This window comes from Sceloporus occidentalis, unplaced genomic scaffold, assembly GCF_023333645.1.
Source record: "Sceloporus occidentalis isolate IW3139 unplaced genomic scaffold, rSceOcc1.0.p SCAF_2, whole genome shotgun sequence".
NCBI classification, from domain to species: Eukaryota; Metazoa; Chordata; class Lepidosauria; order Squamata; family Phrynosomatidae; genus Sceloporus; species Sceloporus occidentalis.
Genome location: NW_028316982.1, coordinates 136,693,454 through 136,720,553, shown reverse-complemented (window position 1 = coordinate 136,720,553; position 27,100 = coordinate 136,693,454). Strand labels below are relative to the sequence as shown.

The following is a 27,100-nucleotide window of genomic DNA, read 5'->3' as shown; positions in this document are numbered from 1 at the left end:
CGTACAAAAATAACTCACATAAAAACATTACTTCACTTCTTCTTTCCCATCATACCATTCAAATCCTTACATCTTCCTTTCCCCCATCTCTCCTTCCTTAACCTTCCTCCCTATGCCTTCTTGTATTTCACGTAACACAACCATCTCAATCCCAGCTAAAATCCTTCTATCGATTTCCTCATTCTCTGTTTTTCTACCACCTTCCAATTCCTCCCAGCATCAGCCATTCCACCTCTTTTTGCAATCTCCAACACTTACTCTTGAGGGGAAAGACTCAACAAGTGATCATATCTTCTCCCTCTGGAGCAGATGTCTGTCTTGTCTCCGAATAATGCACTGGCGGGAATTAATCTTTAGCATCCAAGTGAGCCCAAGGTGTTGCTCCTAAGTAGAGAAATAACTACCGTTATTGCCTTTTTAGTTGTCCTGTCTCACTGAAAGAGCAAATGGAGGAGCAAGGAGACCCCAGGTTTACCGTGTCATGTACAGAGCCAGTCTTTGGGCCAATGTGCAAGGCAATACACGTCTCTAGACAAATGAGGCAACTAGGTGCTTCAAGACAAGAGAAAGGAGAAGTCTTGCTCCTGGTAGTGTGGGCTCTAGGCACTGGAGCAGAGTACTAGGGGAGAATAGAAACAAACAGGCTTTAAAGCCAAGTGAATCCCTATATGAATTAGGAGATGTTCAAGCACACACATCTGTTAGTGTTGGGTCCCAGGTGAAGGCAAGCAAGATAGGCTTGTACCTAGCAAAGAATAAAAGATCTCAGTGGCTCTGAGGTTTGGTCTTGGGATGGAGCAGAACAAAGGGAATGATAGATTGCTTGTAAATGAAAGGAAAACATGACTGTTTTCAGCTGCTAGACTGAGTTCAAGTTAGTTAACCTGACCACTGCAAAATTCATGTTGTGGCAGAATATTCAGTAGAGGTGTGCAAAATAGGAGGTATCATCGATGGGAACCAGGTAATATCTGCGGGAACCATGTGGGTTTATTTCTCAAGGGGGTAGGAGGACTTCAGGATTTGACCATTTTCCATTTCAAGGCCCTGTACTGACCAGTTGGGTTAGTTACTGGGGATGGTAAATTGCCAGTCAGGTATATGTTTGCAAATCTTTGAAACTCCACAGGCTTTAGCTTAATGGGAAACACGTAGACACTTAGGACTTTATCACAAGGGGACCTATGTGCTTCCATCCTGAAAATGGTTAAAGTGTTGGCATCCTGGAAAAGCAAGCAAATTTGCTAACGTCTATCACACACAGAGCACCACAGTGGGTTAAAAAGCACATTACTTAGGCAAGAAAGTGGGTAGAAAGCGAATTTGGGTTTCAGACAGATGAAGACAAATCCTGTTGATAGCTTGGAAATAACTTTTTTGTGCATGCTCCAAATTATCATTTCCCCAAGTGCATGCACAGACATGCTCCAGAGAGGGAAGGGAAATGGGGTGGAAAATCCTCTTTGCCCCAGAAGCTGTTTCAGAAGAAGGCAGGCAGGTTTCCCATTGCAAACTCCCATAAAACCATACACATACACACACTAGAAAGAAAGAGGACGGGGCTGGTCCATAAACCTGCCTGATTTCAGTGAGGGCTGAAATTCCCAAATGCCCTCCTTTTCCAGGACATATCCTCCATTCCTCCCTCCTGTACAGGAGGAATTCCCGAAAGTCCTCTCTGCCTTCTCTGACCAGCTGTTCCTTTAATTAGAGGCTGCAGGAGGAGACCAGCTGTGAGAGGGAAAGAGGTGTGTGTGTGTGTCCCTTTAAGAACAAGGCTGCCTCCCTTTCCTTGGCATAGGAGAGGAACCATGGGAAATCTGGGAACAGGGAGATTCTAGCACATGGTTTTCAGACTGCTGCAATAAGAAAGTGGATTCGTGAATGAACTGGAAATGAAAACACAGTACTTTTGTGAAAATGCCTATTCCCTGATTCACCTCACTTTCTGTTTGGATTCCAACTGGTGTGTGTACAGCATCGTCTGAAAAGGAATTGCGAAATTGTCCCTGATGCCTTGGATGACCCTGAATTGTGACCAGTTTCGCCTTCCAATTTTCACCGTGTGCTAAAGTCCTTAGATTGATATCCCTTTGCAGTCATCCAGTGTGTTTTCTAATTCCTGGCAGGCCTTTACTACTTTTTCCAAAGTGCCAGGATAATGCCGGATATCATTACAAAGTTTAAGATTGAGGATTAAGATTAATCAACGGGAAAAAGGATGGAAAAACTCACCCAAACTGAATTTTGTATCTTAGTGAACTACTGAAATTGACTACCAGCATGAAATCTGTCCAGCAGTGAACACAAATCATAGTAGACCATGGAACAACTTGTTATAAAGCCATGTTTCAGAGATAAGTCTGTACATCTAAATTCTCCTTGTACTCTCACTTCCACCTCCTAAAATATGAAACTGTTGATAATGTATACTTTGTCTTACTACATTTTGCTTAATAAGAGCAATCTTCATGTTTGCTTGTACTTGGCGGTTGGAGAGAACTGTAAATAGAATATGTTTGCTTTGCTTCAAGTTACATTTTTAATTGTATTTTACCAGCTTGTGTCTTTATTTACAGCACTTGCACATCAAGACGCTGACAGATGATGTGGTAAGATTATTTTCCTTCTGTTTTGTTCTGCAACAAACCCTGTGTCTTAACAGCTAACAGGAGCCTTCCTTGGAATATATTATAGCACTGTTACATGTTTTGTCCTAGAAATTAGACTGTTTACTGAAACACACTAACTCATTTCAGATGTAATGCCAAATACTACTTTGGTGTTGCATGAATTTGCCTCAGGCCTACATGGCCTGTTCTTCCATTATGCACTCTAGCACATCCTCTGTAGTAAGCTATCTTTTGCTGTTGCCTCCTAGCTGAGCAAGATTGCCAGCAAAGTATAATTGAAAACTATGGTCTGACTGATAGCCAGCTCTGGTTTGTGAGTAAATTATTGCTTGCCAGCTTAGATGCAGTCAGCTATAGTTGCTTCAAAGTGGGAGGTGTGAGGAATGAGAAAGCCAAGGTCTGAGTGAAAGAAAAATTCCCAAACAGTAAATTGTCCGTCCTGGATTTTAAAATACCCCCAACAACCCATTCCACTGGCCAAAGAAAGAGCTGAAAACCCTGGAAATGGAAACCACAAGTAGATTTCTCATCATCATTGTTTGCATTTTTGGCTGATTTTCAGCTGTGATGGTGGCATTCATGGGAATGTAAATAAGCCCTTGCCAGAGTTGACCATGCCATAGGTGAAGCCAAATAAGTCTGAATGTATAACACACATGTTAAAGCTACTGGTTTAACAATATTCCCCCAACAATTATGTTCACCTTTCAAATAACATAATTTTTATGTGATCTAGGACTAGGTTTAGGCATTCTCAGAACATTTCTTTAATATTAACTACTTAGTACAATCACACATTAGCTTTTTTTGAAACAAAGCGAAAAGAAGCAGCAAACTAAATAAGTATAACTTCTGAAGCTCAAAGGGGTGTGGAAGTCAACTCCCAGTCAGCTCTGTAACTTCCTGCCTTTTCAGCATGAATAGCTGAAAAGTTTGGATACCAAACTGAATAGGACATTTATCTTCCTTTTCTAGTCCTAAGAGTTTAGTGGGGAGAAACAGAACTAAACAGACTAGTGGTACTGTTAAGGTCCAAAACGGGGGGATGGGGTGGGCATGTGTTTCCAGGGCACTAAAACTGAGAACCAGTTCTGTTGCTTTTGAAGGTTTTATCCGAAGCTCAAACAAATTCATTAGTGGACTATCAGTTGAATGGGCTGGCTGTTGCTACTTGATCTATCAAAACAAACTTCCTTCCTTGAGATTGGCAGAAAAAAAATGATGCTTACTGTTTCAGCTGTTAGCATTTTTAAAGGCTGTTGTAAATATGTTTTGAATATTTGAAACATGGGGAGAGGTTGTATGTATATTTGGGCTCAATGCCAATTTTAGAAATTCTTACTCTTGTTTTTTGTTCAGTTTGATAAATTTTCTAGCATACGGATTGCAGGCATCAAAAAGGATAGACCAGTTCTGCCAAATATGAAACATTCGCATTCTTCAACTGGTGACTGGCCTGTCTCTGCAGATGTAGATGGCTTCATTCCTACACCTTTCACAGACACAGAAATCCTTGTGCTGTTTGAAAAAATGATGGTAAGAATTGTTTAATGGGTCATGATGGTGTAATATTTTAAACAAAATACTGAAATGTTCCAAATACGGATGGCCTGAGTCTGAGGGGGAAAGGTTAACATGGAAATGTCAAGAGGAGATGTGAGCTACCATTGGTTATAGCTGTATATTTATTTTCCTCTAAAATACCAGCACCGCTCAAATTATATGTACATATAAGCTCATAAAACAATTGATGGTGACTGAAAATTAATATTGCACAATAGTATTAAGAGCTAGTGTGGTGTTGTGGCTTGAGTGTTGGATGAAGATACTGGAAGTCTACCACTCAAATTCCTGCTCAGCCATGGAAAACTAATGGATAACCTTGGGCAAGTCACACTTGCCAGCAGCGCATTTGTGTGACGATATGCATGCATGGTAGAGTGGTGACAACCCCCCTGCCCCAAACTCTCTGGTGTGGTTTGACACCGCACTGTGCAGTTGGGCCATGCGTATTCGGGCCACCTTGGGAGCAAGCAGCCTGTGTGATCAGTGGAGTTTTGAACCACTTTTGGAAAAATCAGGTTTCCCAAAGTCTTTAGCCTTCTTTGCGGAAGAGTGCTGGTGCCTCACAAAACTACAAATCCCAGGATTCTGTAGGATGGAGCCATAGCAGTTAAAGTGGTGTCAAACTGCATTATTTCTACAGTGTAGATGCAACTGTGGTCTCTATAAGCTGGAAATGACTTGAACATCTACAACAACAATGGCTGAGGCACGATTTCATCCTGAACCACTGTGATACACTATGTACACTATGTACACTAAGTAAAATATAATGGTACAAAATGTAAACTCAGATTCTAAATTTTGTACTAATATAATTTACCAGTGGACCCTTGTTATATGCTGGTGTTTGGTTCCAAGATCCCCTGTGTATAACAAAATCCGTGTATGCTCAAATCCCATTAAATATAATGACATAACAAAATAGCGTCCCTTATAAAAATGGCAAATCAAGGTTTGATATTTGAAATTTATACTTTTTTTGAACATTTTCAAACTGTGTATGCTTGAATCCGCGCATAAAAAATCAATGTGTAAGAAGGGCCGACTGTACATTTTACTCTGACCCAGTATGGTGTGGTTGAGGGCTGGACTAAGGCACTGGGAGATCAAGTTTCAAATTCCTGCTTGGCCATGGAAAATGTCTCGGTGTCCTTGGATGAATCACTCCCTCTCAGACTCAGAGGAAGGCAAGGACAAACTACTGAAAAAATTCTGCTAGAATACTTGGTTTGTCTTAGAGTCGCTATAAATCAGAAATGTCTTGAAAACACAAAACAACCACAAATAGTATTAGTCTGTGATGTGGCATTTGAGCGTCTCATCCTGGCATTAGCAAATGTTATTGGATTAACAAAGAAGCATCTTGAGACTTAAATTCCTAATTTTTTTAGTATTAACTCACTGGTAGTGAAATAAATAACCCCCCCCCCCCCCCCATGTATCAACACAAATTCTAAAAAGATGGAAAGTGCAGATTCTTGATGCAGATTCTCATTAAAAATGGAATATGGAAACGATGGGAGAAATTAGGAGACAGAATCAATACATTATAGTCGGCCCTTCTTATACACAGATTTTTTATACACAGATTCAAGCATACACGGTTTGAAAATGTTCAAAATATATATAAATTTCAAATATCAAGCCTTGATTTTCCATTTTTTATAAGTGACATGATTCTGCTATGTCATTATATTTAATGGGACTTGAGCATACATGGATTTTGTTATACACGGGGATCTTGGAACCAAACCCCAGCGTATAACAAGGGTCCACTGTACAGCTCCGGGAGACATGTAACAAGAGAAAGACGTAAAATACCTAAGAAACAGCAAATTAGGAGAAAACTAAGTAGTTACAGCAAGCAAAAAGAAAAGAGGCATTGTTATTTAGATCAACAAGAAACTGACAGCGAAAGAAATATTCAAAATTCCAAATGGATTCTATATCAGGTTGGAAGTAGAAATTCAAGATTCTAGAACACTAGTTGTTGCCATATATGCCTTGTTAGAAAAAAGGATAAATTTTCCCCAAGGATTTCAAAGAAATATCTTTCTTCTTCATGGTCTCTGCGAATCATACAAATGGGTTTTACTGTGATATAATCCTGAAGGAGTACTGGAATCGTGTCGTCAATTTATTAATTTGACAGAGCATCACCCAAAAAGATTTTAAAAAACCAAAGGCAAACGACCAAAAACATTTACAGATTTAATGAATAATTTTTCCCTGATGGACTTTTGGAGATTTAAATACAGGGAAGCCAAAGAATTTACTTACTACTCTGATAGACACCAGTTAATGTTGAGAATGAACATGTTTTTGACATCTAAATGCAGAATAAGATTAAAATCTTGGATGTCCTCCCTAAATTTCTGCCATCCTTTTTAATTTTTTTAATTAATGTTTTTAAATTTTACAATACAAATTATTATGCTTTCCTCATACAAATATATGCTTTAACACTTCACTTATTTCATACTAAATATCACCTCAGTGCACTCCTTCCCTGGAGCCATTCCCATCCATATACTCCAACCAAAATTTTAATGCATCCATCCTTTTTAAATTGAAATTTACATTATAAGCTCCTTGAGGGGGAAAAAAAAGTATAATCTTCTTGTTTGTCTTACATATAAATTGTTAGATATATTTTATTTGATTGATTTTTTTTAAATCACATCCAGTTTCTGGGTGCTTTTATTTACTTGGTGCTGAAGTGAGTTTGGTTTTAGAAGTTTTTTTGTTTATGTAGTGGAGAGACCATAGATCTAATGTAATACCTGTGCTGCCTCTTGTTCTCAGGAAGATATGAATTTAAATGAAGATCGAAAGGCTCCTCTGAGAGAAAAAGACTTCAGTACCAAAAAAGAGATGGTTGTGCAGTATATGGGTACTGCTTCTAAAGTGGTAAGTACTCTTAATGTGGGAGAGAGAGAAAGAGAGAGAGAATCTTATTGAGATACATTAATGCATGTTAGTAAGAAAAACATACAGTAATTAAATTCAGCTCAAATTCTTAGACGTTTTGTTCCGTTCACATTGCTTCAAACACAGCCAAGTTCAGTTAGCATGCATGTGCTTGTATGCATACTATTGAAGAATCTGATACTGTAAAAGTGTATGGCATGTTGGATAGGGTCTCTTTGCAGCTAAAATAAGTTTTTAATGAGAGCCTTGTGTATGGTAACTGCTAAAATGCTGTGAAATGAATATATGTGATGTTCACATATCTCCAGTCAAAAAATCATAAAAGCATTACAGTAAATATAATATTACAGTAAGTGATTGCTACTTTTCAGGGATGCTTCAAGAGCAACAGACAGATCTCACCTCAAGAGATTATATATGAACTGAAAACAGGAATAGCTGATGAGAAACTTGTTAGTTGCTTAGAATCTCTTCGTGTGTCATTGACCAGTAACCCTGTCAGGTAATCATGCTATAATCCTATACAACTATGTAGTCTTCTGGTAACAGCCTGTAATGCTATGTAACAATGTTTGTATACTAGGTTTTTTACCCATTAAGCAAATACATTAAGATTTTACAAGGTCTTATATTACATAGTTACCTGTAACAATGGCAGTTTTCCTCTAAATTCTTGCCCTAGGTGTTCTGACATCTTATTCTGTGTGCCTGAGTATATAAGTCAGTGGTGGCGAACCTATGGCACGCGTGCCAGAGGTGGCACTCAGAACCTTCTCTGTGGGCACATGTGGCGTTACCCCAGCACAGAGCCTGCCAGAGTTTGTTACTGGAAAGTCAGAGGGACTTGGCACTTCACAATAAATAAATGGGTTTTGGGTTGTAGTTTGGGCACTTGGTCTCTAAAAGGTTCACCATCACTGATATAAGTGCTGCACATTTTTGAACTTGGAACTTCATAGTTCAAGAATATGACAAAAATGGCAGCAATTTTATCTCACGTTGAATTCCAATTCTGCTATCTCATAGATACTATGCAAAAATATTAAGCTTATAAGAACTTGTGATACATTCTTACATGCTTAATACAGTTTGCCCACCCCATACGCAGGCTTCCCGTGAGTGGATTTGAGATCACGCAGATGGGAAGCCCCATTTAGATGAATGGCGTGGACGGGAATGTGCCTCATTCATCTAAATGGGGCTTGAGCATGGACAGAATTTGCTTTATGCACGCAGGGGGTCCGGAATGGATCCCCTGCATAAAGCAAGGATCCACTGGATTTTTGCATATTATCTGTGAGATAGAAGAACTAGGCTTTTGTGTGGGATAATTTGTGCTGTATTTTAAAATATGAACTTTGAAGTTCAAGGATATATACCAGTGATGGAGAACCTTTTCAGGGCTGAGTGCCCCAGCTAAAAGTTTTTCCGACACTCGCTATTACCTGGTGCAGGGGTGGGACCTCCGCCCTCTTGTGGCGGGACTTTTCCCCCAGCGCCTTTCCCGGCCTCCAGCTGTCTCCAGAGAGACAGCTGGGGGCCGGGAAAGCTCTGGGAGGAGGAGGAACAGGCCTGTTCCTCCTTCTCCCCCTGCACCTATCCCGGCCTCCAGCTGCCTCCGGAGAGGCAACTGGAGACTGGGAAAGGCCTGGGAGGAGGAGGAACAGGTGCATGCATCTGTTACACCTTCTGTCTGCCGAGTGCCAGGCCAAATGGCTTCACGGGTTGTCTCTGGCATGTGTGCCAGAGATTCACCATCGTGGATCTATACGATTTACAAACTCCTGTTTACACTGGGTGGAATGAAAAAAATGTATTTACACCCACAATATCTGGGAAGGTGAATTAAAATATATTGATGGTCAGACTGGTGGCAGGGATGTGGAAGTGGAATGAATGTTTAAGTTGCATTTGAGTGTTCTCCAGCACTGTAGGTTTCAAGTTCAGAGACATACATTTTTCTCTCCCAGATGAAATCATTAGGAATGAAATCATTAGGGTCCAAAGAATGAATGAAATGAAATCATTAGAATCCAAAATCTCTTTCAAGGTTGAAAGAGAAATCAGAAAATGGGAGGGGAGACACACAGTGACCGAGGGGAAGAATCTATAGGATGGTAAATGAAAGCAAAAATATCTCATCCATCACATTGATTAAAATTTTCATGCTTCTTTCCCCCACCCCATAGATGATTTATCTCTAATTATACCAATACACTTCATACATTTCCCAAGCTAGAAATGCTTTCCATGTGGTGGTAGCAAGCCTGCTCTTCCCGCAAATAAATCTACATGTGTATTTAAATATTTATATCCCACCCTATAAGAACTCTGGGTAGATAAAGTCATTTTAAGCTATTTAAAACAGTAAACATAAATTAAACATACTAAAATATTGAATATTTTTAAAACCGTTAAAATGAAATAATTAGGATCCAAAGTTTTTGAGGAAAAGTGATATCTTCACTTGGCACAAGAATGAAATTATCAGTGTTAGTCAGGTCACTGTAGGGAGTACATTACCATCTGGTTTGGTAGTGAAGGACCGCTCCCATGTACTCATGTTGTGCTAATCCCACCAGTGGGACATAGAAAACAACTGTAGAAAAAATGGATGTATACAGTGAGACAGATTCCTTCAAATATAAAATTCCCAAGCCATTTAGTGCTTAAAATCTCATTACCTGCATACGGAATTAATACTAGAAGTGTATGGGCAGTATGCTTTCAAAACTAGTTACATGATTTCTATAAGTTGTTCCAGTCAGCAATCAAGATGCTGCATATTGCACTAGATGCAACTTCTGAGTCATTTTCAAGCTCCAGTTATGTTTAATTTGACCTAGTCCCTGATGGGCTTTTGGAAGTTGCAGCTTTCAGTGGCAATGAATTAGGAGAGTATATGATCACAGTGCACATCCTGGATAGCACTTTGGTCCAACAGAAACCAGTTGTCCTGATTTGCACATATAATAGCATCACAAAGTATTTGTCTTCATTTATTTTGTTCCACAAAGTATTTCCTTCCTCATGTCATTATTCCTTCTTTGTGCCATTTTATTAAGAATGCAGATTATAACAGGTAAATATTACAGCTCATCACTAGACATCTCATTCCACATAGAAAAGAATACATTTTCACTATTATAAGTACACACGTAGTACAAGTTCACTGCACACATATAGAAGATAACAAAAGTGAGTGTGTACAAGACCTTATATAGTCTCCCACATTACCTTAAGAACTTAGTTATGAAATATATTAACATTTGGTGTTCATAAATTCATAAGCAATTTATAAGTAGATCCTGTGATAAAACAATACAGCTCTTATTAAATGTTGATTTAATCAAATTCTAATCTTAGTTCAAGAGACCTTTCAGCAATATCGTAATTATATGGAGATTAATTTAGCAACAACTGAATGAGCAACACAGATTAAATACACCAGTAGCATCATAATACACATAAGGGGACATTCTGTGCTGTTATAAAACAAAAATCCTGTTTTCCTTTATCAGGGCATTCCCCTCCCAATGCTTCTTGGCTGCTTTAGCACGTGAGTCCAAAATACACATTGTGGTGAGACCTTTATTAGGCCAGCCAAGAGATGCAAAGTGCAACACCGTACTGGCTTTTCAACAGGAAGAGATAGTAAAAAAAAAAAAATAAATCATGCAGGGGAAGACACCTGAAAGTGTGAGATCCACAGATCTGCATCTTGTTTGAGGTGTTTGCTTAAGGCAGTGCTTAACAGAGTCCTTAGTGAGGATATGGAAGATAATCTACTTTCCAGACAAATTATTTCAAACAAACTGTTATTGAATAGACATCATTTTTGTGTTAGTACAAGAGACTGACAGCAATAAGGGCAAGTGGGCTGGAGAATCAAGAAGTGTCTAATGGTGACAGTGTTTGAAGCAGGAAGATAGAAAACAGAGACTGGTGGTTTACTTACATTATTAATCTGTGCGAGAGGCTGGCTTTCCATGAGTGAAGTGGGGGAGGAGGGGGCAAAAGTAAAAGAAAACAGCTTGTTAATTGGATTTATCTATGTTTGAGTCCTCTTAACATTTCCAGGCCTTAGCAGAATCCATATTAAAATTAGTCACTTTAAAATGTAACTCTTTAATTTTATTTATTAAATTTTAAAGAACAGCTCATTCTATTGCCCATCACTAATGCATTATTTCTAATTTACTTCTGATTATTTTTTTTCAAGGAAAAAACAATTAGAAATACAAAGATGGCCTCCCAAGTCCATTATTTCATTTTGAAGTACAGTAATGGATAAACATTTCCAGTCACAATGTTAGCAGAAGATACAACTGGCATGACAGACAAGACTAAAAGTATTTCCTTTAAAAATAAAAACAAATGTTTTTTCTGCAGCTGGGTTGAGAATTTTGGACATGAAGGACTTGGATTGTTATTGAACATCTTGGAAAGGCTCATGGAAATGAAACAGTAAGACTTCTCCTGCTTTTCACAATATTGACTAAAAGCAGAATAAGTGTTATGGCCTAAACTTTTCTTAATTTCTTACCATCAGTCAGGACAAGATTTTGAAGAAGATTCAACATAAGATCATACAGTGTTTGAAGGCTTTTATGAATAACAAGGTTAGTAACTTCGTTTGCTAATTTTTTTAAGGCTACAATTATAAACCTAATTACTGAGATCCTACACTTGGTTTTATGTTTGATTGAATTTTCAAAGGATTGCCTTGATACTGAGTTGCATCCAGATTTTTTCTATTTTTGGAGGGAACTGGGATTAACTGGAAACTGTACCTTAGGTGGCATAGGTAGGCAGGCCAGAGTTTTTCTGTACAGTATTATTTTGTATTTTGAAAGCTTTGGATAACTGTCTTTACAGTAGATGTGTCACTCATGCAGCCTCCTGAATGTTGTTGAACTGATCCTCTTAGTAATCTTAACCAGCATAGTCAATGCTAAATACTGTTGGGAGTTGCTGTGCAATGATTTCTGAAGGCCACTTGATTACCACACTTGCTTTAGGCCAGTGGTCCCCAAACTTTTTCCAGCTATCGCCCTCTATCCTCTTGGGCGACAACCCTAATGCGCCCCTGCCCCTCCTCGTATCTCATAATATTATGTATATCTGCATTTACTGCATATTCAAAACAACAAATCTAGGTAGATGCTCCCTTTGCATCCAGTGACCATGGAAGCAGTGACTGAGAAGCCTCTTGCCTATGCTGGCCTTGTAGCAAAGGCTTCCTGGTTGCTGTTCATGCAGAGGCTCAGTCACTGTTCCCTTTGCATTTGCTTACTAAGGGAGCAGCAGCCGAGCAGCTGGCTGACCAGTAATTGAGAAACCTCATACTGTATCCATGCTGCCTTTCCAGCAAAGGTCACCATGGACAAGAGGCCTCTTGGTCACTGCTCAGCCAACTGCTCGATTGCTGTTCCCAAGGTGATCAGATGCAAAGAAAGAGGTTTATCCCTGGTAAGGAAGGACTCTCAGTCTTTCTTTGTTGGGGGAGAGAGGGGGATTGGTGTGTGTAGGAACATTAATTACAAAGGCCACATACTCTGGACTGAAGACTGGCATGAATGGAGAAAGGGAGATTTTAACTACAGAAGCCACTCCAAGGTGAAGGACTCTTTCCAAGAACTGTCCCCAAATACTCAACCTCATTTGCCAGGGACATGTCTTCTCCACACAGCTTCAGGTGTTCCCCATGTACACCAACATTGTTTCTTCTGCTACCTCTTCTCTCAGCCTGTCTGATAAAAGAAAGCAGGAGCAGCAGTGCAGCTCCAACATGCCAGCCAAGTCCCATCAAAGCTCAAAGCTTAAGCAGGGTCCCAAATTTGAAAGCTTCTTTTTTGCTGCCACTCCTCCCATGCCACCACATGCTCTAACTCCTTGCTTCAGTCAATTTGTCTATCCCAAATGGCACCACCCTAGGCCACAGAAGCAATGCCCTGTGCCCAATCTTGCAGGTTTCGCACCACTTGCCACCACCACCACTAGCTAAAGATGTGGCTAAGGGAGTTAGCTTGTGGGGGCAGGTGAAGAGCAGGAGATACCACGACATGAAGTTATCAGTGAGGCTGTGCAGTGGTTTTAAGGAACTTTGAAAAGAAGTTTCATGCAACCCTCATCCCCACCACGGTCCTAAAGACTAATGGTTCTCCTTGTCTTTCTTGTGCAACAATACTTTGATTAAAGCCTGCCACCCCCTTTTCCCTCTTATCATGCCCCTACTACCCCTTCCCCCCCCCCCCTCGCCACCCCCCTGGATCTTTCCACAGCCCCCCTGGGAATATTTATCAGAGTAACAAAGACAAGGTGTTCATTTAAATGCTTGTTTGCCAAAAATATATTCACAATTATAAATTGAAGTTATAGCCAATAAGAATTTAACATCAGATAGTAGAAATGAGCTAAACATTGCTTGCTTTGTGGGTAGTGTAAAGGGACCATGTACTATGGAAGACTGTTGTGTGTGCACACATGTGCGTGTGTAATTTCAAGTTGCCTGCCAACGTATGGTGACCCCATCAATTTCATAGGGTTTTCTTAGGCAAGCAATGCTTAGTGTTTTTGCCAATTCCTTTCTCTGAAATACAACCTATAGCACCTGGTGTTCATCTGATATTTTCTATTCAAGTACTATCTAGAGCTGACCTTTCTTACCATCCAAGATCAGATGGGATTTGGTGCCTTTGGGGTATTTAGGTGTATGGAAGACTATTAGGCTTACTTAGAAATATGTGTGTTTAACCACATGTCAATTTGTGTATTATTATTAGATTATACTGTTATTGTTGTTTCCTTTTTGTATGCATGCTTTACCAGACTACTTTATGATAGTTTTTCACTTGCTCCAAGAACACATAGTTTTTTCTGACTAGAATATTTACGGCCAGAGTCCAGTGTGGCTTATGTGCTGACAGAACATCTTCCATCAGTTGACTTAGGAAGGGCACTTTCCCCTACCCAGTGCAGCCATTTGTGGACCCCCAAATTTCCCAGCAGTGAAAGGGGAATATCCTTGGATGGAATGCTCCTTCCATCCTGTATGATATACAGGAATAACACAGGCATTTTGATGTGCCCCTTAGTGATAACAACCCACAAAAAGTCAAACCGTACAACTAAAATAACCCTCCTTAAGAAATGGAAGGGAGAAAAGAAAAGACCCTGTTTCCTTCATGCCCTAGTAGAACTATTTACAATATTTACATTTTCCTGAAAGCCAGCAACTACATCACTGGGTGGGTATGATATTTGACCCTCACCATTGGAAATGGACATATATAAGTAACCTTCTCAACAGGGATGGGGAAACATACTAGATCCCAGTTTCTGTCACATGAATGGATATTACTATTTACTCTGGAAAAGAGAAAAATGCTGCAGAATCAAATGTGAAACCTAGGGTTGCAGTGGGATAGGAGAGGGAGCAACACTTGCCACTACTGTACCAGCTTGATGTTGTATTCAGGGCAATATGTCAAAAAATATCTAGAGGCTTTGCTTCAGACCATCACCTTTTCATTTCTGTCACCTTTCCTTTTCTTTTTTTGTTCAGTATGGTTTGGAAAGAATAATGAGTGAGCAGAGAAGCTTTTCATTATTGGCCAAAGCAATTGATCCCAGACAAATCAACATGATGACAGATGTAGCTAAGCTTCTTTCTGCAATATGTATTGTTGGAGAAGAAAACATGTAAGTATAGCATGGAATACACAGGGTTTATATTAAATGTTAAACATTTTTTAAAAAATACAAGTAGGTGAGAATTTTAATTGCAAATCATTAACCAAGCCTAAAGTTGTGTAATGCTTTGAAACTAAGCATTTTATTAAACACGTGGGATGTTTGTTTAACCAGACCTGTGATGTTGGAGTCTTTTGCAAACAATTTTCTGCCAAGAGTTACAGAAAAAGCTTGTTTTACAAACATCTCTGGAGTTACAAGGGCTAAACAGACTTTGCAAAAGCGATTCCATTCTAGTTGGCAGAGTCTGTGTAGAATTTTAGATGTCTGAATGTGATCAAATAAGAGTGTATTCATGTTATCAAATGGCAGTGTAAAGAGCTTGAATAAAATGTCTTTATGTGTTCTAAGCTTTAAACATCTGTTTTGATACATCGGTTAAATATTTGTTTCTGTTTGTTGCCTATAATGGTGTAGCCTTGAAAAAATTTTGGAAGCCCTGACTACTGCAGCAGAAGAGAAGAATACTGACAGATTTTTTCCCATTGTGGAAGGCCTTCGGGGGAATTCAGTCCATTTGCAAGTAAATGATACTTCTCTGTGGCATTCTATTGGAAATAAAGGCATCCTATGGACAGTGTATTTACCTGAGGAAAAATAAATGCTAGGTTTTATTCAGTAGGGTAGGTTTTATTCAGTTCTGGATGCAGATGGATAGACAAAGAAATTCCTGCAGAATCAATTATGTTGACTTCCTACAGCTCTGTATTATCATGTTAATGCCTTTTTGTATAAATATTATGGAGTCAGAGTTTCAGGGTGTAAACACCAGAAGTATACTTTGCTTTTTAACCTATTGTGCCTCTGTGAATTTTTTTTCCTGAGAATTTAACAGTGCTGATTTCAAAATAGAAATTTCTCACTTTGCCCAGTATAGAGATTTGGTGGTTTGGAACATAGTAGAACATACAGCTCAAAAGATATACTCACACTAGCAACATATTGAAAAAGTAAATATCTGAATAGTGCTTACTTTTCCACGTTCACCTTTTATCATCTTACTGGAATTTTGCTGTGCATAATCTAATCAAAGTATAATGTAGCCTTCTACTTCTAAACAATGTTAACAGATACTAGAATGTTCTGATTATGCATTTGTGTTATGGAACTTGAAACATTGCTGTCCCATCAGTACACTTAATTCATTATTCTGGAGAAGAGAGGAGCCAAAACTAGTCTTTATAGACAAATAGACTCATGTACTGTGTTATCTGTACCTGTTATGAATGCCAATGTAATTAATATAAGCCACTTTCTACGAGCTGCAGTTCAAGATTAAGGGCACACTGCAAATTTGCTGCTTCTTGGGGAGCATAACTCTATTCAGAGCAGGTGAATATAATGTTTTACTTGAACTGTTGAATCTACACACTTCTTCCTTTTTTTCTTTTTTTCTTTTTGGATTTTCTTTTTGATACCAGCTAAACCTGGCTTATGGAAAATTGCTATTGATACTTGATCTGGTGATGGAGAACAATAGTTGTCAACCTAGCTTAATTATGCTGTTATTTGGAAAAATAATCTGTTTTGTTTTGCTTTGTTTGGTTTATTGCTCAAGGTGAAAACATCACGATGCAAGGTTCAAATTACCCCTCATGCAGTTTTAACAAATATGCAGTTAGTTTGTTAACTATTGAAGTTTCTTTGCATTTTAACATGAAAGGGTTCACAGAGGAATATTTAAGAAGATATTCTTATGTTTTGGCAGGAACAATTGCTTTTTCAGTAAAACTAATAACCTTATGTTGTTAACCATACCATTAAGAATGAGATGGTTTCTTACCAGGCTATTAAGTAGGTTGTGCTCCTTCTGTCTATGGTGATCTTATTTTTTTTTTAAAGGAGAATTAAAAAGTAAAATTTAAAAGAATATTTAGAAAAGGTTTTTTATAGTTGATCCCCTTACAATACCTTCATTTTATTCTAATAACTTAGACCAAGCTTTATTTTCCTAATTAAAAAGAAAAAAAATATGAAATTTTGCTCCAGGGCATGTCCAGAGGAGGGCAACCAAAATGGTGAAAGCTCTGGAAGCCATGCCCTGTGAAGAGCGACTTAGGTAGCTAAGTATGTTTAGCTTGGAAAAGAAAAGGTTAAGAGGTGATATGATAGCCCTGTTTAAATATTTGAAAGGGTGTCATATTGAAGATGGAGCAAGCTTGTTTGCTGCAGATCCAGAGACCAGGATTGGAGCAATAGATTCAAACTATAAGAAAGGAGATTCCATCTCAACATTAGGAAGGTTCTAACAGTAAGAGCTGTTCATCAGTTGAATGCACTCCCTCAGAGAGTGATGGAGTCATCTTCTTTGAAGGTTTTTAAACTGGCTCGATGGCCATCTGTTGGGCGTGCTTCGCTTATGTATTCCTGCATGGCAGGGGGTTGAACTAGATGGCCCTTATGTTCTCTTCCAACTCTATGATTTTAACAGTCCCATTGGTACAACTGTTGGGACTGAGTATGGTTCTGGCAGTGTTTCTGTGAAATTAATTCTGAACTTGTTTTTCCACCACTGTCTGTCCCTGCCAACACAGGAGGATAGGCTCAACCAGCCTTTGGGTTCAGTGACTGAGGTTTCCTAGAAGAAAGCCCCACAGGCATCTCAAGGAACTTGGTCAGCACATGATCCATCAACATTGGTGATCAATGCCTGTTGTGCCATTGCTTCTTGCTCAGGACACATCAGTTGGTATACTGGCACCAGTACAAGTATCATTACAGCAATTATTCCAACTATCTCAGGCAGCATTGCATAAGGCAATGGATTATTAGCTACCTGTGGGCACAAATCAACCTACCTTGGAGTTCGTATCTCCCTAAACATCATTTCCAATGGAAAAGGTGTGAGATATGACTCCTCTGTCTCCATCAGAGGATGGACATTAACACTTACGTTTAGGGAGATAAGGACTCCAAGGTAGGTGTTCAGGAAAGAGCTAAAGAAGCAACTACCACTGAACTCATTATTCCCCAGGACTCATTCTGTTATTAATTCCCAGTTAGGTTGCCACTAAATACTATGTTGTCCATGCTTATTCAGAAGTCTTAGAATAAGCCAACATCAATGCCATGTATTTGAAAAAGGACCAAAAACTTCTACAAGTTGCAGTAAGAAAGGGCAGGTTTTCTTTTTCAGCATTCTGTTTCAAATTCTGTTATTGTAGAGGCAACACAAGTGAAGGGCTATAAATCTTCCCTTTCTGTGACCCTGATAAAGAGGGTAGAAACTGGAAAATCTGTATGTGTGGGTTGAGAGAACTGGAAATAGGAAAATCTGTATGTTTGAGTTGAGAGAAGGGAAGGGGCTACCACTAAAAATGTACAGCTCTAGAAGTTTCCTAGAGAGGCTTTGTATAGACGCAGAGACCTATTTGCATAGTCACAAATGAGCACACAAAGAATCACAGGTATAGATAAGCAATCTGTTCATCTAGACTTAGTAATGTTTAAATTGGCATATCCATTATAATCAGTCAGATTTAATGTAGCAAATTCAAATCTCTCCAATCTGGGTAGATATACTCTCATTAGGCTTCAATTTCCTAGATGGAAAGGGGGGAAATGAAATATTAGAATAGTCAGGATGACATTCACTGGCTGAGTGAAAATGGGATGAGACCAATTAAGGTCTCCAGGGGGGGAAAATCTTTTAAATCAGTGTACAGGAAGTGAAGCAACCTATCATAAGTGTGTTCTCTCCCACCTAAAAACAACAGACATTTCCAGAATATTCTCTTATCCATGGCTGCTTAAGCATTGCTTTCAACAACCTGCCTCATGGTGCCTTGGAGATTTTCCCTTTTTCTGCTTAGTCTCACTCCAGGTTTCTCCAGAAGATTTGTTTCTGGAGATTTATTTCTCCAGAAGAATGGTAAGAGCTGGCTAGGCTTTAATCTTTGATCAATGCAGCCGACGGATTCTACTTTCTTCTTGTCACCGTTCACAAGATAAATATTTTCCTACTGGATCTCATTATTGCTGCTCTCCAATTCCTTTGTTTAACAAGTAACACACATACCGCGACACATTATGGCAATTTCACACTACTACATGCATGGCGATAAACTAAGTTGTAATTGGGTGTAAACTGAACTAATCAAACATGGAAGTTTTGGATCTGTTTTTCTGTGAACATTTTCTTCAAATGATAACAGTTCACATTCAGAGTATAGCTATTTCTGAGTCTCTAACATAAACAAATGAAAGCTAAAAGCAGTTTAAATTTATCATCTCTTGCAGGTAGCTTGCATGCAGCTCATCAATGCTCTAGTTACATCTCCTGATGATTTGGACTTCAGGCTCCACATTAGAAATGAATTTATGCGCTGTGGATTGAAAGAGCAATTGCCAGTAAGTGTCCTGTAGTATGTATGTGAATTAATATTTAAATTAGGAGATTTACCCAAGATGGGAGTTGTATAAGGTTCCATATAGAATAATTTATTAATACAGAGGAAAGAAGGTTGTATAAAATTTCATTTGCAATATGGTAGTTTAAAATGAAATGAAGATAGCACTGCCAATACCAGCTTTGTTTTATGTAATGTATTCTAAGTTTGCTTAGTCTTTGAATAATTAATATAGATCCTTCAAAATATGTACCTTGCAGTGCTAAAAACTAGATTCTTTTCAAAATAACTCATTTTAGTAGCAATTATTAATTAGGCACCATTGCATTTTTTTCTCTCACTGCAGCAATTGAAATGCATAAACAATGATGCTTTGGATATCCAACTCAAAGTGTTCAGTGAACATAAGGAAGAAGACATGATTGAATTTTCTCATCGTTTAGAAGATATTAGATCAGAATTAGAATATCCTTTTAAAACAGATCATTAACATTTAGACCAGGTTTGGCAACAAGCATCTTATTAGTTATACTAGCTGATGCATTTCTGATATTTAAGGCCCAAAACAGATGGGTAGATGGGGGCTGCTTCTGGCTGCCCCAGGGGTTTGGTATTCCAAAAGGAGCAGCTTTTTTCCATTCCTTGCCATGGTCCATTTGGGACTGTAGCAGGAGGCATCCTCGGGGCTGCAGCATATGTTCATTGTGGCCATGGGGAGATCGGGCTAGGCATGGCTTCTGGCCACCCCTGGATGTTCATAAATTTTACCCCTATGTTATATAATGTGGACAAGTAGTACAACTTTTCCAATAAATTCTCATTTTCATGTGGTGTTCAAAAATAGGGTGTGGTTGTTTATTCTTCCAAACAACTAGGAAGAATTTGGCATTTGGGACCAAATAGATGAAGCAGTTAAACTCAGAAGCTTACCAGTTTCTTAACAGATTACTGGAATATTTTCACTGTACTTAAAGTTCAAATTTGATTAACACTTGTATGGCCTTGAATTCAAATTTGTTAGTTCATCCTTAACTTGATTACTGAAGTAAATGATGTCTACAATGTACTGTGGAACACAGTTAAGGACACAAGTGCAGAAGGTTCTTTTCTTTCTATACTTCAGCATCTCTTGCTGATTCGAAATGACTATTGTATACGGTAAGGAAAATTTTCAACAGTTCTTACGTGGATAGTTGTCATAAAAGTTTACATAATGTGAATCAGCTAGGATATAATAATCACATTTTTTCCATAACAAATGGGAACATAATTAACAGATAATGCCTTGTAAATTGTAGTTGTGTTCCTATTTACTGTATCTCTGTTCCTAAAAGAACTAATAGCCAGTTTATATGCAAAATCCATCAAACAAACAAGTGTTAATGTGGTTGGTTCACTGAATAAGAAACATGATTCTTGAGGTGATTTTTGAAACCTCTTCTCCATTCACCTAATTTTTTTTCTTCAATGGAAGATGTTGCTATCTTTGAAGTACTCTCCTCTGTCATTAAGTTGAAAATGTGAGGAATAGCATTTGAAAGAATAGCTGTTTGCTGGAGGAAACTGGCTCCACAATATATGAAGCTGCTCTTAGATTGCTAATGATGGAAAGAATCTGAATCTATGTCAAAACTAGTTCAACCTTGTCATGTAAGTGGATAATCTATTGCTTCATAAGGTTCTGCATTTCCAATTACTGTTCAGTATGGATTTGGAAATGCAAATATTGTCTTCTGAAGAATACTATGTGTTTTTCTTTGTTTCATAAATCCATCTTTATTTTACTTCTCTGTGATAATGCTCCTCACAACATTTAGCTAGGAAGTGGGCTTTTTTGCTAGTATAATTGGAAGCTGTATGATAAGCCTTTTTCCTCCAAACAAACAAACAAACAAACACAACTGTGATGAAACAATTCAAAATGAAATAAGAGATTCCAGGAGGTAATTGATCACACCCAAACAGGACATGTTGGTAATCTCAGGCGATTAGGAAACAGAGCAGAAACAAATATCATAGAAGACTTTGGCCTTGGATCAAGAAATGAAGCAAGAGAGCAACTGATTGAAATTTGTTAAGCCAACACTTTGTTCATCATAAACACATTCTTCAGGTAATCAAAGAGGTGACTTTATACATGGACATCACCTGATGGTCTGTACAGAAATTTAGTTGACTGTCTCTTGTTTCATGATGCCAGAATACAACTTGTAGAATTTAAAGATGCAGTAATGTAAAAAAATAGATTCACACTATGAAGCCTAATTCATCAGAAGCCAGAAGAACTTTTGACTGAAGCCAGGGACATTTTGAGGGAAGAAGGCAAAAAGACTATCTCCACCCACAGATAAGCCTCATTGGATGACTGCTGAAATCCTTCAGGCACTTAAGATGTGAAGCAAAAGTAAAAGGGGACAGAAATGGGGTCAGAAAGCTGAATGAAAATGTTCAGCAACTTGTGTGCTGGGACAAAGGGAACACCTATAACAATCAATGCAGATAAATAGAAGACAGAAATAAAGGTAGAACGAATCTGAGAAACTAAATGGATGCTATACAACCAACAAAGGCACACTGCATAATCAAGAAGAAATAAAGAGATGATGGAAGCAATACGCTGAAGAACTATATGAAAGAGATGAAAGGATGGCAGGTTCATTCAAGTAAGAATTTGAAGATGAATCTACAGTTTTAGAAAGTGAAATGCAAGCTGTACTCAATGCATTTGGGAGAAATAAATCACCAGGAACAGATTGCATACAAATGGAGCGGCTTCAAGATACACAGACAGGATCTGCTCTAGTTCTAACAAAAACCTGTCGACAAATATGGAAAACAAAACAATGGTCCACAGATTCAAAAACACTCAATATACAATTGGCAGTCCATTTCCACAGACTCTGCACCCACAGATTCAACCATCTACAGCTTGGGACATATTCGGCAAAAAAAGTTTTACAAAAGCAAACTTTGATTTTGCTGTTTTATATACAGAAGAACATTTTACTATGCCATTGTACATAATAGAATTTTGAGCATCCACTGATTTAGGTATTTATGGGGGATACTGTAGCCAAACTCCAGTGGATACCAAGGGGACACTGTGCATTCCAATCCCCAAGAAAGGAGACACCAGGGATTGCAGTAAACAAGGGACCATTCCATAAATTTGGAATGTACCATTTCATTAGTCTGGAATTTGAGTGAAGTGATGCTCAAAATTCTACAACAAAGATTTTTACCATATATGGAGGGGGAAATGCCAGATGACCAAGCTGGGTAAGGAATGGTTTCCAATTGATAAGATGTTCAGGCAAGGCTACATTTTATCACCCTTGTTCAACTGGTATGCTGAACATATCATACACAAAATTGGATTATAGTCTGAAGAAGATGTAAAAATTGGAAGAAGGAACATCAACATCTTAATATATACAGATGGCACTACTTGTAGCAAAAAAATTTAGCAAAGATTTGAACTGATTATGGAAGAAAGTCAAGGAAGAAAGTGCAAAGGCAGGTTTGCAGTTGAACATTAAGAAAACAAAAATAATTAATACAGATGGTTAAATTAGACAATGAGAACATTGAAATAGTTAAAGATTTTCTATATCTTGGGTCAAATTTTAATCAGAATGGAGATTGCAGTCAAAAAATCAGAAGAAAACTAGGCCTTGGAAGGACAGCTGTGAAAGAACTAGATGAGACACTGAAGTATAAGTATAAATGTGGTGCTGGAATAGATATCGGTGGGTACTATGGACTCCCCGAAAGATAGATAAATGGGTCCTAGATCAAATCAAGCCTGAACTCTCCCTAGAAGCCATGAAGACTAAACTGAGAATGTTATGCTTTGACTATATCATGAGAAGACATCACTCACTAGAAAATACAACAATACTTGCTAGGGAAGAAGACAGGAGGAAAAAAGGAAGACTGCATTGCAAGTGGATAGATTCAATCATGGGAGCTACATTCTTCAGTCTGCAACACCCAAGCAAGCCTGTTTTTAACAGGGTAACAGAAGGTCTCCATAAATGTATGTCAATGGCAGTTAACAACAAATGATAGTATAAAGATAAGTTTAAAAAGAACAGTATATTTCCATATTAACACTTCTTTTATGAGATGTAACATAATGGCATAATTGTTGCACTCTGTCCTCAGTGAAAGAGGATTTTATGTTCCAAAGTAAATATAAACAGGGAAAACATGAGATGTTTCTTAGAACCGAAGAGAAATGTGAATTTTAAAGGCAATATAAGAATATAAGACTGTAAAGAAACGTAAGAGCCCAACTGTGTCATTTCAAAGGTCTTTCTAGCTCAGGATCCTGTTTCCCATCAGGACCAACCAAGTGCTTGTGGGAAGCCAGCAAACAGGGTTTGAATACAGCTGTCCTTAGAACCTAAGATGAACAAATTTGCCTCAGACTAAAAGCCTAGTTAGTTCAGCATCCTGTTTTGCACAATGCCAGCTAGTTGCCCAGGGGAGGCCTGCAAGCAGGACCCAGTGGCAACAACCCTTGCCTGCATTTGTTTCCTAGCAACTGCTATTCAGAACCATGGTTCTGTGATCCTGGTGGAATATTGCTATTGTTACTGGTTGTCATTGATGGCCTTATTCTCTGTAAATTTATTTTCAGACAGGACTTTACAGAAGTTATTGGGTACAGCAAATGTTACATGGAATTCTAAACTCTCCCTTTACCATAACAACAGCAAAGTTGTTAACCTCAGAACCACAACTAACCTTAGCTAGGGTTCAGTCTTGATCAGGTCTTAAAATCTAGGTTTAAATTCAACTTAAATTAGTATTTCATATGTTACTATATGAAGCCAGCATAAGAAGCAACTTCATGCCAAAAGTTTCAGATCTTCAGGTTCCATCTTTTCTGAAATTAGTGTGTTATTTTAAATTCTCCTCACTGAAAACAGTACTTCTAAAAATGTTCTTGTCAGTGGCATAAATTGTTTTTGTAGCTAACTTGCTTGTACAACTATTCTATTTTTAACTAATATATGTATGTATTTTCTCCTTCACATGTGCAGACCTCTGTATTTCAAATTAATTGAAGAGTGCATTTCACAGATAGTCTTGCACCGAAATGGAGTAGACCCAGATTTTAGTTATCGTAAAAGACTGGATGTAGACTTTAGTCATTTAATGGGTAGGTCTTTTAATATTACTGCTTCCTAAAAATATATTTGAAAAACCCAAGGTGACAGCCCACATTTCCAAAGAAATCTGTTATGAAATACTGCTATCACAGTATTTTATTGGCAAGTTTCTTCAGACCAAATTTGCTATAGCTACAGATATACATATAAACATTGTAGATCGTAGTTTTTTGTGGGTTTTTCGGGCTCTGTGGCCATGTTCTAGAAGATGTTCCTGATGTTTCTCCAGCATCTGTGGCTTGCCTGTAAAGGAATTGGGTATATATATACTGTGTGAACCTGGGAAGGCAAGAGTGATTTGCATGTGTATTGTTCTGTTGCTACTGGCAGGCCTCAGGGTGGGAGGGGATGCAAAAGAGGATTAATGTCTGCTTGATTAGTGCTCATTGTCTGCTGGGAAAACCCTGACCCTGGAAGATTTCTCATTTGCATCTGTTGAGTCTTCATCTTGCTATTTTTCAGGACTGGTAGCCAAACCTTGTTAATTTAAGGCAGGGGTAGGCAACCTGCGGCCCGCGGGCCGGATGCAGCCCGGCGAGGCCTTGGGACCGGCCCCAGCCCGGTCCTGCCACCGATTGCCGCCGGGGCCTTTGGCCTCTCGCGTGCAGGGGCAAGGGGGGCAATTGTCTATAGACACCTCAGAAACATGCATTTATATTAACATTTTTTAAAAAATCAGCAATTTTTTTTGCGTGTCCTCCACTTTTTTAAAAAAAGTGTCCACCATTTGAAAATGTTGTCCTACATTTGCCCCAGTTTATTTATTTATTTACATTTTAAAAAAAATATTTAATTTTTTTTTTTTTTTGCTTCGGCCCCCCAGTTGTCTGAGGGACAGCAACCCGGCCCCCAGCTCAAAAAGGTTGCCTACCCCTGATTTAAGGGTTTCCTCTTTCCTGTTGAAATTGTCCAGGTGTTTGTGGATTTCAATGGCTTCCCTGTGCATCCTGACATGGTATTGGTTGGCCTGGTCCAGACTTTCAGTGTTTTCAAACAGTATTTTATGCCCAGGACGGTTTGTAAAATGTTTTGCTGCTGCTGGCAAGTAGCCCGAAAAACCCACAAAAAAACTATGAATGTCAGCCATGAAAGCCTTTGACTTCACATTGTGGGTCATGTCTTAAACTCCCCACAAAGATATTTATTAAATAATTGAAATATATCCTTTATTTCTCCTGAGATGGGGTACAAAATTTGTAAAACATCTCTGAGACTTATGGCCCTGGAACTATAATCCAAGATGATATACCATACCTTGAAAGTGACCCTGACCTCCATGCCTTCCTTTTAATCAGCCCAGCTTAGTAATTATCAAACACCATGTCAGTAATAATCAAGCACCATATTTTTCATACATCTGCAGTTGATTCTTTTGAAATAATAGCCATGTTGTGGCCAGCCATATGGGGAACTGATTCTTTTGAAAGACTGACCAGATGTTGCATTTTTAAAAAGCTTTAAACAAGCAGAATTTGTTTTCTTCTAGATGTTTGCATTGAGCAAAAGAAAATAGAAGAACTTGAAGAGAGAGCATCAGAATTCTCAAAAAAGGTTAGAAGTGCAAGGATATTTTTATTTACTTACCTATATTTTGTAATAGACATTATGCCCAAGATCCATGAGTAGTTTTCAGTGTTTTTTACTTGTAAATTAAAAACAATAACTGTGTGGTTTCTAAATTGAAATATTTTAATCTATTTAATGTTACAGTAAAAATCCCTTCCCATTAGACAGGTGCTGTATGATTCATGTGCCCTGCTAGACATGGATGGGCACATGGATCATATAGCACCTGTCTAGTTTTATATTTAGACCCAGGGAAAGAGAAATCAGCTAGCCCTTCCATTGTGAGTGTGTGTGTTGGGGGGGGGGGGGGAGAAGGCAGAAAAATGCATAGTTTAGTATCCATAGAGGACTATATTTGCACAATAATGCCATGAGGGAGCAGCATATTGCCTATTTTTGGTTCAGTATCGGGGAAGTGTTTGAATGTATTTCAAGGACATTACACCAATGGTTTGAAAACCAGTGTCCTAACTCATAAATATTGGTCAATGTTAGTAAACAGTTCTTAAAGTATCAGTTTTCTGTTTGATCATGGTCACATCTGGTGTTTATTAAATCTCTCACCATTTTAATTGTAATAAGATGGAAATATGTCTGTTCTAGGGCTGGAGCAGCCCCAATTATGCTAGTGAAAATCTCTAAATTTGTAGCTATACTGCTGGTGGTGGGCCCCCAAATAAGTATTCTGGAGGCAGGTGGTGGGCTTGGGTTCACTGGATTGGCTGGATAGGCCCCGAGATCAGGCTATTCTTCTATACCAATCTGATGCTGATATAACTAATTTCATCCAAGCATAGGTTTAAAAAAATAACCTATTGAGGTTACAGGAATGCATTGGAAGTAGTCATTAATCCACCACTTTGTACCCTCGTAAACATAGGAGTGAACAGTAAGTGTATCAAGCTTGTATAATATGTGAAACAAAGAATCAAGGAATTATGCTGGCAGTTTTGAAAGAATGAGTACATTGATAAACGGTACTTTCATGTTTATATTCTAGTTTGAAAATGAATTCTTAGCTCATCAAGAGACAAAAGCACAGCTTCGGAAAACTGAAGAAAAACTTAGTCATTTTGAAGCAGAACAAAGAGCTCATAAATGCAAGGTAAAGTAGCTCATT

At 38.4% G+C, this 27,100-nt stretch overlaps 1 protein-coding gene across 1 annotated transcript in view; it reads left to right on the top strand.

The window, feature by feature from the left end:
* Positions 1-27,100, top strand: part of DIAPH3 (diaphanous related formin 3) — a 123,474-nt gene that overhangs the window by 1,758 nt on the left and 94,616 nt on the right. Inside the window, exons 2-15 of the mRNA XM_089507954.1 lie at positions 2,580-2,612; positions 3,993-4,169; positions 7,005-7,109; positions 7,502-7,632; positions 11,523-11,597; positions 11,683-11,752; positions 14,698-14,834; positions 15,303-15,408; positions 19,125-19,235; positions 19,581-19,699; positions 20,276-20,392; positions 24,286-24,404; positions 25,901-25,965; positions 26,981-27,085. Coding sequence (XP_089364080.1) covers positions 4,056-4,169; positions 7,005-7,109; positions 7,502-7,632; positions 11,523-11,597; positions 11,683-11,752; positions 14,698-14,834; positions 15,303-15,408; positions 19,125-19,235; positions 19,581-19,699; positions 20,276-20,392; positions 24,286-24,404; positions 25,901-25,965; positions 26,981-27,085 — 1,374 coding nt within the window. The 5' untranslated portion in view covers positions 2,580-2,612; positions 3,993-4,055. The remainder of the gene's footprint in view (positions 1-2,579; positions 2,613-3,992; positions 4,170-7,004; positions 7,110-7,501; positions 7,633-11,522; positions 11,598-11,682; positions 11,753-14,697; positions 14,835-15,302; positions 15,409-19,124; positions 19,236-19,580; positions 19,700-20,275; positions 20,393-24,285; positions 24,405-25,900; positions 25,966-26,980; positions 27,086-27,100) is intronic.